This window comes from Crocodylus porosus, unplaced genomic scaffold (assembly GCF_001723895.1).
Source record: "Crocodylus porosus isolate Cpor-Errol unplaced genomic scaffold, CroPor_comp1, whole genome shotgun sequence".
Classification (NCBI taxonomy): Eukaryota; Metazoa; Chordata; order Crocodylia; family Crocodylidae; genus Crocodylus; species Crocodylus porosus.
In genome coordinates, this window is record NW_017728906.1 from 30875805 (window position 1) to 30890859 (window position 15055).

Genomic DNA, 15055 nt, shown 5'->3' on the forward strand with positions numbered 1-15055 from the left:
TTTGACACTTCACTATGAACAAGCTCTCTTCAATCTGAACTACAGTGCAACTGAACAGGCATCTGATATATGCAATTACTCCCCACTTTCTAACCAGTCTCCCAAGTGCATAATGGTTAAACGCCTGAAAATAAGGCTGCCTACAGATGTGAAAAAGAACCCCCCCCCAAAAAACAGTGCTTTATTTTCAGCTTGGTGCACCCCTGCACCAAGTGCAGCGCATGCCTAGAAGAGGCATCGCATCAGTTTGACCCAGCTCGTCCAACAACTGTATAGATCCTACACTTCAGTGAGGCTTTTTCGCACTTATATATAATAGCTGATTCAATAGAAATGCCAAAAAGCCCAGCAGAAGCATGCAATCTACACAGATATTGAGTGAGCCAGGTCCATCTGATGCAATGCCTCTTACGGAAAGGTTCTGGGTTTTTTTTGTTTGTTTGGTGGTGGTGGGGGGGGTGGTGTTCCATGTCTGTCAGCAGCCTAAATGTCACAAAGGCAGAAGAACTTTATTAAGGTTCAACAGTTGCTAAAGTTCAACTTCTTGAAGGTCAACAGCTCCTCCATTTTGGACTTGTCTTCCCATTGGTCATTCTGTGCCTACATGTCTCCTTGTTATCAACAGAACATTGCCAGAATTTGCCACTGCATCAATTTCACCTCTGCTAAAATCCTCATCTACCTTTCCAGTCTCTTCTATAAACCAATTCGTGATGGGATTCTCACATCCCAACCTTTCATGGCTCTAGAATGGAACAAACACCACCCAGAGATATTACTTTTTTCCATTGCCCTTTATCCCTCCATGCAATCTTGTCATTGCTGATGTGGAATCCTCCTCCTCTGTAACTCTTGTCATGGGAATCATCTAAAAACACTTCTTCCTAGTTTACTTTACCTTCCCCCATATCCTTCACCAAACACTTATACTTTTCTTCTCCCTCAACCTGTAATGAAGAATATTTTCTAAATATTTGAAAACATTCTCCAAAAAAAATAGATTCCTGCTAGTCTGCTGCACTCTTCCTTTTATAAGAACAGTCAGGCTACTGAAATACAATAATGCTTGCACATTTCAGTTTTAAATGGTAGCTATAACTTTCACAAGAAAAAAGCAGACAAAGCAGATGGAAGAGGACACTATCAGGAACTCTCAAAAAAATGTCAGACCTGATAAATGTAATCTCTGATTTATCAGACTCAATATTCTCTGATGGGGGATATTGATGCTTCACAAACTGAAAGCACAGAGCAAATATTTCTTCTTGGAAGTTGAGAATGCAAATATACGGCATGTTAAAATGTGAAAACACAAGTGGAAAGTAATTCATGTTAAGTTGTATTACCACCCTCAAAAGAGGTCTGAAGCTCACTGTTCTTTTTGGGTGGCAATGTGCCTTTCCAAGTAATGTATTCAGATGTGCACACGTTACCCTTAGAGCATGACACATACATGCACATACTGTCTAACAATCAGCTTTTAGTGATTAGTGATTACTGATTCCAAATAAATAAATAAATAAATCGCTTATTATTAGTAAGGAACAAAAGTAAACATTCTGCGTTTTTATATGTTTATATGTTCTGCTTGTTCTTTGATGAAAAACAGGAATCCAAATAAGAAAATACAAAATGAAACAGTTTTTGCATGTAAGAAAACAAAAAAAAATACCACACACACGTAACTCACTTGAGGTTTCCTTAAAAAGTGAGCGTAGGTTTCATTTGGAGTGCTTGCACATGCATTAAACATGCACGAAGACAGAGAGGCACAAATCTAAATACGCTTCATAGAAAGATCTGCATGAGAAATGGGACCCGCAAAGGCCTTGTATAAAAGAAACATTAAGATTCTTGGTTACCCAGCTGCAAGACACTTCTATCTATAACACAGATTAAATAAATCATCCACTGTCATGCTGGATTAGAAAGAGACAGATATTAATGATTGAACACACTCTATAGAACATGGGAAATTAGAAAAGCTTGACAAATATGGTTAGTGGTAGCACAGCCCCATTTCGAAGAATCAGAAAAAATCTGTTACAAACAGCAGAGTCAGTGGCAAGAGAGAGAAAGACTGCTACAGGCTTGAGAGGTCCACTTACTGACGCTGCCACAGACTGCCATGCAGTATTCCTCAGAGTCAAAGTTGTTGCGGTTCCCACCACATCCGCCGTAAAAGAATGGTGCACACTTTCCTTCAGTCACATCAAAGTACCAGCGGGAGATCATTGCTTGGCAAGGACCAGTCTCAGCTTGTTCAGAGCACACCTCTAATTATGGGAGATGTGGAGGAACTATGTTTAGCATGAAAAATATATTGTGTTGCTGTTCATCTATACAAGTTTACTACATTTCGCTTTTACATTATTATTAGCCAGGAAGCCTATGTCTTGAGGAAGCGTCTAAACAAACTTCCACAAAATAATTCATTTACTACAGTTTTAACTTCCTTTCTATACATTTGCTTTAGGACAACGGAAGCTTATTCTCCACAGGATGAACATAATCAAATCCCTTAATAGCATTAAGTCTGCCCTACTTACAATTTTTTTATCTTTGTCAGTGGGACATGCAAAATTTATTGAAGTTGTTACGCTAGTACAAGACCTCACCTGGACAAAAATATATCAGGGTAAAACGTTTTACATCCCTTACAGAAATAAGTCATGTAGGTATAAACTTACACTTGAATAACTGTGTCTACACTAATGGAAGGGAGAGGGGTTGTATTGCTTTAACTATAGTTAAAGTAGAAATTGGCTAGCACATAAAAAAGGTAAAATAGATTTAAAAGACTTAAGATGACTTTTTAGCTTATACAAGGCTATACAGACATTACAGAAATCAAATCTCTTCCATACGCATATATAATCACTTTGAATGCAATTTCTTCCTATGATGAGGCCCTGTGCAAGGCTTACTCGAGTCTTAAATCCATAGGGCCTCACGGATTTTAAGATTTGCATAGGTCTGACACTCACTCTGTCAATGGGAGCAAATCACATCTTTACTGAATTAAAAAAAAGCAAAACAAAATTAAATAATATTTTATGCTTTTAGTTTTCCCTTTGAAACTTGTTTAAAATGTGGGGAACTTAACTGAACAAATTAAGGACAGAAAATTGGAAGTGAATGGTAGACGTTTACCTGTAAATTTGAATTCAGCCAACCACATGCGTACATACAGGACCCTTTACCAATAATGTTCCAAACAGCTTCAACATTCAATGTGCTATATATCATTTGCAAAATTGCATTCCACTAAAACATTGGCATATTCCACAATCTTCTTTTGCATCTCTCACACTAGATTCCAAATATTGACAGACAACTGATAAGCCCATTATAACAGTTTCCAAATTTACTCAGCAAATCTTAATTCTGTGCAAGGCAAGGCTGACCCATTCATGTGGAGATGTGGTTTTACACTTGCCTGAATCAGACCCTGCATGCATTTAAAGTCCCACCCCACTCATTAAGTATGAGAGGCTATTCCTGGCATTAGCCCAGATTCCATTTGGATGCTCCACTGCCTTTTTTCTTCTAAGCTGTTTGTTTTAACTCTGTTTATTGTGTAAACCTTCCCACCACCTTTCTGCAAAGCATATTTTGTATCAAATTACCATAAGCAATCAACTTGTATTCTACACCTTCCCCCCCCTACACAAGCAGTTAGGGTTCCAGTTTTTGTCATACATAGCTAATTTATTTTCAAGCGTCTATAATGGGTCTGAGGTTATGTATTTATTTACCCAGGTTAGCTTATGGAGATGAATGAAGGTGGGGCAGAAGAATGCTAGTCCTTTACTTTAAAAAATGAGGGAAACTGATTAATTTTAGACAGTATTTTTGACATAATTTACTCCAGACAAATTTTAACATAAAAGCCAACCCCACAACCCAAGGATACAGTTATATGCCACAAAGTAAGTTTTGCAGGACCTCGTATTTACAAAGGAGTTACTACCAAATACATTTTTAAAATGAATTAAGGGTACATTGACTGACATTAAAAAGGCATGGATAACGAAGAACTTCTTAGCTGATTATATTTTTCAGAATCACAGGGTCATCTTGGCAACTCATCAGTCTATTTTAAAATTCATTTACTTAATGTGACTGTAGGTTGACCTCAATCTGGAAAGAAATTAATGCCTTCTAGGAGCCCCTTGACGCTGCTAAATTTATTAAGTATGAGTCATTTTAACATTTATATTTCCCACACTCAACAGTTTGAGGAAGCTTTGTAGACTTAGTTTCTATTTCCTTTTTTAATATATTGCTTTCTCTGTATCTGTACACATACATGCATACATACACATGTACATATGTATGTGTATGTTAAACAGAGAAATTATAAAAACGATAAAGAGCTTTCCACTTATTTTTATTTCATACATAGCGTGCAAAAAAAAGAAAAGTGATAGCCCAAAGAAATGGCATCAGTGATCAGTAGAAATCAGTCCTCTGGAGACTACAGACATTCATATACTCATTAAACATTCATTTGGCTGATAGTCAGAAAAAATGCCACTAGTTCTAAGAAACACAAAAATCTGTTGCATAAAGATGGAAAATAAAACTCTTTAAAAAGAATGAGTAACCACACACTTAAGTCTTTGGCTTCATGTGGGGCTAGAACAGGAACAAGCAAAATATGGCTCATGGGTTCAATTCGGCCTGCCAGGCAATTTCATCCAGGCAGTGGGTGGGCTCCCAATTAATGAATTAATTAATTGCATCTGACTCAGTCCACAGCTGGCCCTGCAGCACTCTTCATTCGGCCAAGCTGTACCCACTGTTGCCGAGGCAGCACATTATGCTCCTACCCTCACCCACTGGAAGACACAGTTTCTAGGAGAGGCGGCTGCTGCTGCTGCTGCCACCATCCAGGGAACTGTGAGGGAGAGCCCTGAGAGATGGAACCGGCAGCCTTCCCCACCTCCTGCCACAACATGATCTACTGGGACTTCACGGCGAGTGGCAGAGAATCCTATGCAATGGAGCTAGGCCACCTCAGCCCTGCTCCCAGCTGCCTCAGCCGAGACCCAACAGCTGTGCATGGTGGAAAGCAATAGTGCCAGGCTGCTGGCTCCATCATGTGGGACTCTGCCACTCCCCTGCCAGTGTGCAGCTCTGGCAAGAAGTGTAAAATGTAAGGGTCCATAATTTTCTGTATGGCAAATATATACAATTTTCCTTTTTCTCCCTTATGACATCAACACTTTGATCTTGTACAGAGCCTTCCATCTGAGAGTCCCAAAGATCTAAATAGACATTTTAAATGAATCTTAATAGCAAAGTTCTAGTTTTATAGTCAACTTATCAGAATTATACAAAGTCATACAGAAAACCATTGGCAAAGCTAAGACAGGAATCTTCCTCTCCTACCTACATAGGTCCATCCTTTATTTCCACTATGATTTTCTACCTTTATAGTGTCACCTTACCTTTTATATAACACACAGTGTAACAAACAGGAATGTTAAAATTGACAGACTATTAATATTTTCATCACCTGTATTTCAATGTCTAGCTATGCCAAGTTTAAATTTCATTCATGTATGCTCTGATTAAGCAAAGCACTTATATATGCATGTAAATGAATTTAAATTGATGCACTGGAGTTTACTTATACATGCATACATTTTCATACTTAATATATATATCATTTGTATTCCACCAGAAAACAGAATGTAATTGATTAATGCACAAAGTGAGCAAAAGAATCAAATTTCCCTAGCAAAGGTAAAAATCATCCAAGTATTTGGCTCCACGGAAGTAGGCATTAAATTGTGTGTTGCAGGCAATACTTTTTTGTCATCCAATTAATTAGGAAGCACAGTTATAAATTACATGTGTACCTACACATTCAGTGATGCTCTCCAGTATGCAGCTATTTCTGAAATGCTGCAATGTTAGAAAGCTATCTTAGTCATTTGCTGTCATTGTATTTATATCTTCATGGCTAGAGACAGAAGTTCAGTGCACATAAACCACTTTCAAAATGGCTGAAACTGGTTGGTTTAAGATAAATCTGGACAGATGTAGTATCAGACTGAACTGATTGACATTAAATTGGTTTATTAACTTCTGTTGCAGTTCCCCTCCAGATTCAAGTTAACTCACAGTCCCCCAGCATCCTCAGATACTTTGTACCTCTCTCCCCCGCCCCTCCCCTTGCAGGGTGGGTAGGCTAGTCTTGGCCCAGTTTATCTGTTCCAGCTGAGCAGGAAGGCATGCTTGAGTGTCGCTCATGCTCTCCCCCCCCCTCCCCCCACGCATGCGCGCGCGCGCGCGCACACACACACACACACTTCTGGGCTGGGCAACTGCAGGCTGCATCTCCAAAATCAAAAGTGAATGTCTGTTCACTTGCTTATCAGTTCAATCTACATGGCTTTGACTAACCTGTGAAGAACAAACTGATTCAGCCATGGCCTCTTTACTTAGCCCCTTAAATCAGAAAGCCATGCTACTGCTTTTCTAGGTGGATTATTCCAAGGGAATATTTAAAGATAATTTTGCAAAATGAGAAAACTACTCATTTTGAATATAGGCTTTGAACTGGTAGCCAACTTTTAATTTGAACATTCAAAGACAAAAGCTAGTTTCACAAGAGGTTTTTGGAATTAAGCAGGAGACAGCTGTGGTGCTGGCACTAGCTATGGGAATAAAGCCTGTGCATTAGCTCCACAATAGCTATAATACTTTATAGACAGAAAGTTTAAGAAAAATAGCCAAATGATTAGTTATAAATGAAATACCAAAGAACACTCTTTTAACACAGTTGAATACCTTAAAATTGTAATTTCCACCCTCAGCAATTAAGATTGAATTTCTCTCTCTAATGTTTATTTGTAGTCTACGGGAGAGGAATATTAAGACATGAATAAAATATAATGCATACTGTGCCTAAAATACAAAAGCTCCCCATTCCACTGTGAAAGAAATATATAACAAATAATTTTTCATTTTATTTATGCATATAACTTGACTCAGAATCAAGGTGTCAAGTGACTATTACCTCTAGGAAAGCACACTAAGAAAACAGCTTGAGTTTAAGCCTGGGTCAACACAAATCCATATTTTATGTAGTTTTAGAAGAGACAGAGTTTTCCTCATAACATTAAGATTTTGTTAATACAGTATACATGTTGATCAAGCAAACAGTTCCAAAATGCTTTTCAATCATCCAAAAGATCTAGCCCCAAATGTAATAAGATATTATTAAACACACTTTAAATAACAAAAGCATTAATAATTTTGGTTGAATTATTATGGTTTTAGTAAAAATGACATTTTCCTTTGGTGAAGCACATTAGCAGGGAAGAGAAATCAAAAGGACATTGCATAGAGGATAATAAATGCTGTCCATCCTTATGTAAAACAACTGACCTAATATATATATATTTCAATATATTTGTCTCTGACCTAGAATTTTAATTAAAGAACATATTGTTTTATGATTTAGAAGTTCTGGTTAACACAAAAAAGTATTTCATTAAATGTAAAGTTAAGCTATTAAAAAAGGACAGAATATCTCATTTAGTTCATACCTATACTAAACAAAATGCACCAAATACATAATGTTAATTCCACCAGGTCTCCATGACCAAGGCGGAACATATTAACATTCACAATAGAAAAGAAGATCTTGTTTGCTTTTTGTCAATGGAGAAACTGGTACAACTAGTACTGCACGAACAGGTAGGCATTTTCTTATGATGCACTATAAGTACTTATTATCTTTTTGAAATAGTCTGGTGGATATAGTCCTGAAGTATGTTAAAAACAAACTAACAAAGACCCCAAGAAATGTCCTGATTCTTAAAGCAAGGTAATAACATTTCACAGGAGGAAAAAAGCTATTAAGTCAAGGTGAGCTAAAGCACAACAGATTCTGCACAAAACATTAATATTCCAATAGCATGTCTGTCTGTCTGTCTCCAAACTTGAAAATGCAAGAACTAGCACTTCTCTGTAAAAAGCAGCCTGACTCGCCTCAGAAGAGGTGGCAACTGTGGCTGAATAGATTTCAAGGATCTGTTAGGCATAAGGACACAACAAACAGAGATGTTTGCTGGCCTAGCCATAAGAAGCAAGGCTTTTTTGGTAGTATCTTTTATTGGATCAATTGTATACTTGGATTAGATGTTAGACAAACTCCTGGGCACAAATCTCTCTCCTAATTATAAAGCTGGTTCAATAAAGTAAAGCCTTGCTTCTTGCATTCACTAGACTACCGCAAGTACAACACCATACCTATTATACCTAACAATGTCATCTTGCACTTAACTTGCACTAGAAAATGGGTGAAGAGATGCTTTCTTCAAACTCTCAGTCATAAGACCATTTAAAATGTTACCTCAAGGGAGCACCACTGAGATTCTCTCTTTCCTAAATATTTAAATAAATCTGCCTGAATTAAGGGAACTGAAACCACTGCTAAGGGCAACATTATATACACAACATGGTGGTCAAGCCTCTGCTCAGTCTCCCACATCTCTCATGTGGTATATGAACAAGTTTTTAAATGTTCAATCAGGCTGTTGCTTCCCTTTAAATAAGATTTGATCGACTGCTATGTCGCCAAGCAGCATTAAGCTCAAAACTAGATCCAACTGCTTGCTCTGTTATAACCTAGGAAAGACTAATGTATCTTATCAACACCCATGCTGAAAGAGAATAGAAATGGATTCACAATTATACTGGGTGAGAAAGAATTTCTGCTGATGACAACAGGAGGAGTTGATCTATGGGATATATGATCTTTAGAGTAACTTTCCTTGTTCTGTAGATAGTGAAGTACAAAAACAGTCCTTGGACACTGCATAGTCCATCAGTCTTAAGAAATACAAATTCAGGAATAGCCTCCCCCAGTAGACAGATAAAAAAAGAAGAGCTGAAATGGGCTGCTCCCTGGATCCTGTGAAGTAAATCAGCTTCCTCAGCTAAAGCTAGCCCACAAATACATGAAGGGGTTAAACTGCAGCAAGTCAAGCTGTCCTGATTAAAAGAACAAAAAAAGGCAGGATGCAGCTCCTAGGACTGTTACTCAAACAGCAGCACATTTTGTCCTGCACAAATCAGAGGCAATTTTCTCATGTTTTCAAAGGACTGCCTTCCAATATACAACCTGTTCATTTCTCGTATTTTCAAAGGCATCTGATCATTTGTGCACAGCTGTCACAGTGATTGCTTCTGGTTTGCCACAAGCCTCTTTCCATTCGGGCAGCCATAGCCTTACAAAATTTTATCTAGCTAGCAGCCTACATAGATACATAACAGGTCTCTTAACTGTTGCCCTTAAGCCCTATGAAAACCTTCAAGCTCAGATATCCCATGACAAACAAAGGCATATGAATACTGTTAAGTGTTACGTATGGCTAACAGGAAGAGAACAGGACAAGAAGTCAACAAAGCTATCCTTTCCTTCACACCCTTTAATTAGAAAAAAACCCATAAACTGACAACAGTTTACAAATAAGTTTGACATATGGCACAAATATAACCAGCAGCCACCTGTCAGTCTCCAGACTGGACTCAGATTATTCTGTTCTCCTCTTAATGGCTAGAAGCGCACTTTTGAGCCGTCTTGAAATGGGTGTTTAGTCACTACACATTAAAACATATTAGGAATTAAGGAAGTCCATGGTAAGTTGAAGTTATAGTGGATATCACCTCTTTACCCTACAGCCTTTGTTAAATTTTTTCATGTTTGTAATAGGATATGGTGAAAAAGCAATTAAAATATCTTACTGTGGATGCACAGATATAAATTAAAGCTCCACATGAGAAACATACTAAAAGGCTAACTTTGCCCCTCTTCACCCAGCAGAATGGGTGCCTTGTTGGTCAGGAGGGCAGTCAAAGGCAGCAGGATATGATGTCAGACCCATCAGTCCCTGAAGCTGCTATTGGCTATAGAAACCAGCATACTTTAACCATGCTAATCCAATATAGGCTTATAGGCTCAGGAAGATCTTTTTCCTTTTTATTTATTTAGGGCTTTCGGATGTCTGCTGATGACAGTGGGAATCATTCCTTTGAGTTTAATGGGCTTCATATCAGTTCATACTCAGAACAGCTCTATTTCTGGTTTTCACAAAGACCACTTAATTGAGCCAGGAAAGACAGTTACCATCCAAGAAGAAAAAGCCTTCCCTGAAGACTTTGATGTTCATAGCTTTAATAACTATCACAGGTCCAACAAATATAATGAAAAAAAAACCCAGATATGCAAGCAGCTCTAAAGATGCTGAAGCTTCATTATTCTAGCCCTTGGGAAAACTGACCTTAGGCTTGAACTTTAAATCAAATTGAGTTCAAGCTAACTCAACAGACCTAGCAAAGAAGCCCTTCCCCTCCCTGGGCCTCAAAAACATCTCCAGAAACCACAACTTGAGAGAACATGTGTCACCAACCATCTTCCCTTCCTGTGTGCAAACAATGATAGTTTCTTCTACCATTTGCCAGACATTCCCATTCACGTATTAGTGACAGAATCTGCTTGCATGAATAATTCATATTAGGATGTTATTTAATGCAATTTTAGCAAGGAGATAAGGTGACACACCTCAAGAAGAGCCAGTTTTTTTATAGACCACTACAAAGTGCTCTGTGGATGACAACTTGGGAACTGCTGTTCTTTCCCATTCTTTAGCATTTTGCCTGAGCAGGACTGTCTGCCAGCTGCATACAGGCAGCAGTTGTTTTGTGCCACAGTTTGATGACAAGCTGGCACAAAAGCAAGAAGTTTAAGTAATCTCAGTCAAATACCTCACCTTGTCCACATTTGGTACAAGTAACATTCCCATCACAGAGGTCCCAGACTTAAAGAAAGATGACACAGCAGGAGATCAGCTGGACTGAGGTGCCTCAGCACAGCTGTACCACAAAATCTTAAACTGAAACAAGACACCTTGCCAGCTAGCTCCTTAATAATGTATTTAACACGCATAACCTACAGATTCTTATTTTTAAGTTCTCTAAAGTCTGCACCTTTGCTTGTCATATTTTAATTAGCATGAATTTATATTTTGCAGGTCTATTTTAATATACATTCAATGCGCTGCTTCATTTTTCTTTACAGTTTTTATTCATACTATATATTCTAAATTCCTGAAGGTTAAGCATTTTAACCTCTTTAAAATGTCAGTGTCAGCAAAAGAAACATACTGTACCTAATTTGCCTTCATTTCCACTTATCCTAAATCCCATTAAAGTAAAATGTATCTTTTCTTTTTAATATTCATATATTGGCAAAGACGAAGTGTTTTAACCCTGAGCAGTAACAGCTTGCATTTAATTGATTTAAAGACTTAAACTTGGATTTTTATTTTCCTTTTGACCTGGGCCCCCTGTGATTCAAATGAATTTTCAAGAGAAAGTTAAGAAAAATACAAAACAGACAATCCTTCTAAAAGAGGAAACCCATGCAAATAGATTTTCCTCAAACATTCATTTATTTGATTATTATGCTTACCTGCATAAGGGGATAAAAAAGAGGAAGGCAAGGGAAGAGAACAGAATCTAGATGTAGGAAGCATAATGCTTCCCTGCAGTTACCTACTCAACACCATCCTATTCTTTACATGTTTTACCATGGAATGGGAATCATAATCAAGTACCAACCTCTCTTGTCCTATCCACCACCAAACAACCAACAAAGGCACAGAAAGCAGGACAATACTACTTGAACTGAGTAATAAAGTGGTTAATGAAGGTTTGTGTGATGCATTTTTGTTGCAAACATCTGTTTCCCTTAATTTTCAGTAGTAGGGTGACAAAACAGGAAGGCACTAATGGAGCCATGACTATTTTTTTCCAAGTCTGGTTCCACTGCACCAACTTTGCTCATTCTATGTTACTTTCTTTTAGCTTTTACTCCTCTTTCAATTCTTAGGTAACAAAACAGAGCATTATCATAAGAATGTTTGATCAGTACATCACTATTACAGAGACAGATAATAAATGCCTGGATTATAAAGATTTTACATCATGTACAATTGTAGCAAATCAGGTAGAAACGTAAGATGTATTCCTTTAAAAAGCAATACCATGTGATGGAAGAAGAAAAAGTATAATGTTCCTACCATGACGCCTAGTGACAGGCTAAAATTCAAATTATTTAAAACAACCCTTTTAAAACAACACATTGTGAAAATTGACCAAACTTAAATACATATTTACACCATTTATACTACTTCTTTTCTGCATTGTATTTCTCTAAGACAATACAACACATTAACCAGGTTCAATTTTCTAATTATTTCTATCTGTAACCCTAGGTCCCAGTGTAGGATATTTTATTTCATTATTTGCTTATAATTGAAATGGCTTGGAGCAAAGGTAGAATAGATTCTATGTAAAACAGCTAACTACAAAATGTTGTTATAAAGACAACATTCTTGCCAGCAGTGCTCTCTAACATATATTTTAAATATTCCTTTCTCATTCACAATAATTTAAAACACTTTTTCTTATACCCTTATAGGTATACAACCCTTTTTTTTCACATAGGTTCTGATACTGTTTGCTGCATGTCATCTATATATTTTTTTAAAGTCATAATATTCAAATGTGTTAAGCTCTATCTATTATCTAAATATACAAAGACCAAAATCTAACAGGAAGGTAAAACTCTAAAGCTTAGGTTAAAGGAAAAAAGAACAAAACAAAAACTTGCAAATCATATAAAGGGAAAGCATAATGATGTAGCAACTCAGGATATTTCGCTGTTTGGAACATTTTTAGTAGTAAAGGGCAAACGCACACAAGTAGGACCAGTCATCCAAACCTCAAACCAAGCAACCACCCACTTACCTCTGACAACCTCTTCTACAGATTCTGTAGTTGTAGTGGTAGTAGTAGCAATGCTGGTAGTTCTTTCAGTAGCTTCTTCATACTCTTCTTCTGTCTCCTCTTCAACCTCCTCACCATCATCATCGTCATCATCAGCATCTTCATCTTCCACATCCGTTACTTCCTCCTCTTCCTCTGGCTGTTCTTCTACTACCTTATCATCACTGCAAGGTATGTATATATAAAAAGGTTTGTTGAGACAACAATGGAACACCTACACGACAAAACTGACAGCACTATACTTGGGCCCTTTCAGGAGTGTCATAAAGTGTCATAAAGAATCCCTTGCTCATAAAAAGCTGGAACTATGGAGAGAAGATTGATGAGATTCTCCAGATGGAAAAATTAAATCAGTCAGCATCTGATAGCACAGGGAAGAAATTGTGCTTGGTATCTTGCTATTACTGCGAGAAAAACTAGGCACCCTGAATAATGTGTTGTGTTCATTTGTTTCATACTGTTAATAGGGTTGAGAATCAACACTTATTTTGAAGGAAACTCAAATAAGTGGAAAATAATCAGACGTGGGAGTAGCAGTGTTGACACAAGTACAATTGTACTGCTCAAGACATTCCTCATCCTTTGACTCTGCAGGGATAGCCTAGCATTACTGGTACCAATCTGATGTTTTGCACTCAAGTTTTGTAAATTGATTTAGACCTAGACTTGTCTCAGCTTCTCCAATAGGCAAGAGTAATGGTTATAAAGGTTAAAATACAAAACAAACAACTGAACCACCCAAACTGATGGTTTGTTTCCCACTTTGCTGATAAGCACATAGCACAGATATTTCAGGAACTATTTCAACTGACCCCGGCACTCTTTCCTGCCTAGGCAGGGGGTCAGACTTGATGATCTGTTGAGGTCCTTTCCGACCCTAGCATCTATGAACCATACATGTTCCTAGGCTTTCCTTTGGAACTGTATTTTTGGCAAGCCCAACATTTTTACTTCCTCTTCAGTAAAGCTTTTGCTATACAATACTTAAGTCCCTGCCCCACTCTTCCCCCCATTCTTCCATTCAATATTTGGTTTTTCATAACAGCATGAGATAACAGTCTAACTATAAGTTTCGTTCAAGAGTGCTCAGTTAGTGTGTCTTTGGGTAACCGTTCATTTATTTAGTATTCAGTATTCAACTGACTGAATCATAGAAACCATACCTTGTAGGCCTGAACAGGAAACCAAGGCAATTTTGCCTCTGCACAATGTCTTGAGTAGCAGTTCTCAATTTTATACATCTTGTGACCTCCACTGGGACAACCCTCCCCACCCAAAGCAACTTACGAAAGGCCAATAACTCTGTATTGGCTCCAGGTTACCTGAAAATCGCAAGGAAGACATCATTGAAACATCCAAGATCACAGCACTGGCACCAAATAGATCTATTACTGACCAGGCATAACTACCTGAAAGAAATCCTGCATATGAGGTCTTATCAGTGCTGACTCTAACAACAACTTTGCCTTAGTCTGCTGCAAGTCATAATCAATGTTGAAAAGATCCACCACGGCAAAACTATCAGTTGCTTTCAGATAGACATCAGCTAAACTAAAAACATAGAAAAATGCAGACTATTCAATCAAGAAGCTGTGAAAGCAAGTTTACCTATCAACTCAGCCACCAAAGTTTGGGAGAGCTTAAAAACTAACATGGTTCAATACTGCTATAACAGTGTTTGGCAAAAAATGTAAGAAAAATGCAGACTGGTTTGAAGAACATTCTGAAACCCTTCTACCTCTGGTTGAGAACAAAAGGACAGGACTAACTATAAGAAATCTCCAAACATTATAACCCTAGAAAATCTGAGAAAGGCTTGAAGAGAAATAGAAAAAGGAGGCTAAGAGATATGCCCAAGATTTTTGGCTGAAACTGAGATAATATTCAGAAAGAAGCTGACACAGGCAACAGACGTGGAATGTACCAAGTTATCAAACAAGCAACTAGTCCAGTCAAGAAGAAAACAGCTTTCCTGAAAGACTTAAACAGAAATGTCATTACTGATAAAAAAAAACAAACAAACAAAAAAACCAACATTGAGCGCTGGATTGAACACTATGGAATTACAAACTCCAGTGAGATTGAAATCAAACATGAAGAGCTTGAAGGCTCACCATAGTTCGAAGTTATGATGGATTCAGACAACACAACTACATCAGAAGATCTGCAGAAATCCATTAAA

At 37.6% G+C, this 15055-nt stretch overlaps 1 protein-coding gene across 4 annotated transcripts in view; it reads right to left on the reverse strand.

The window, feature by feature from the left end:
* Positions 1–15055, reverse strand: part of APP (amyloid beta precursor protein) — a 357591-nt gene that overhangs the window by 104846 nt on the left and 237690 nt on the right. For 2 of the 4 annotated variants that reach the window (XM_019528781.1, XM_019528778.1), the window contains 2 exons: positions 12835–13037; positions 2109–2276 (listed from right to left, as the gene is read on the reverse strand). In XM_019528781.1, coding sequence (XP_019384326.1) covers positions 2109–2276; positions 12835–13037 — 371 coding nt within the window. The remainder of the gene's footprint in view (positions 1–2108; positions 2277–12834; positions 13038–15055) is intronic. The other 2 variants (XM_019528780.1, XM_019528779.1) reach the window with 1 other exon arrangement.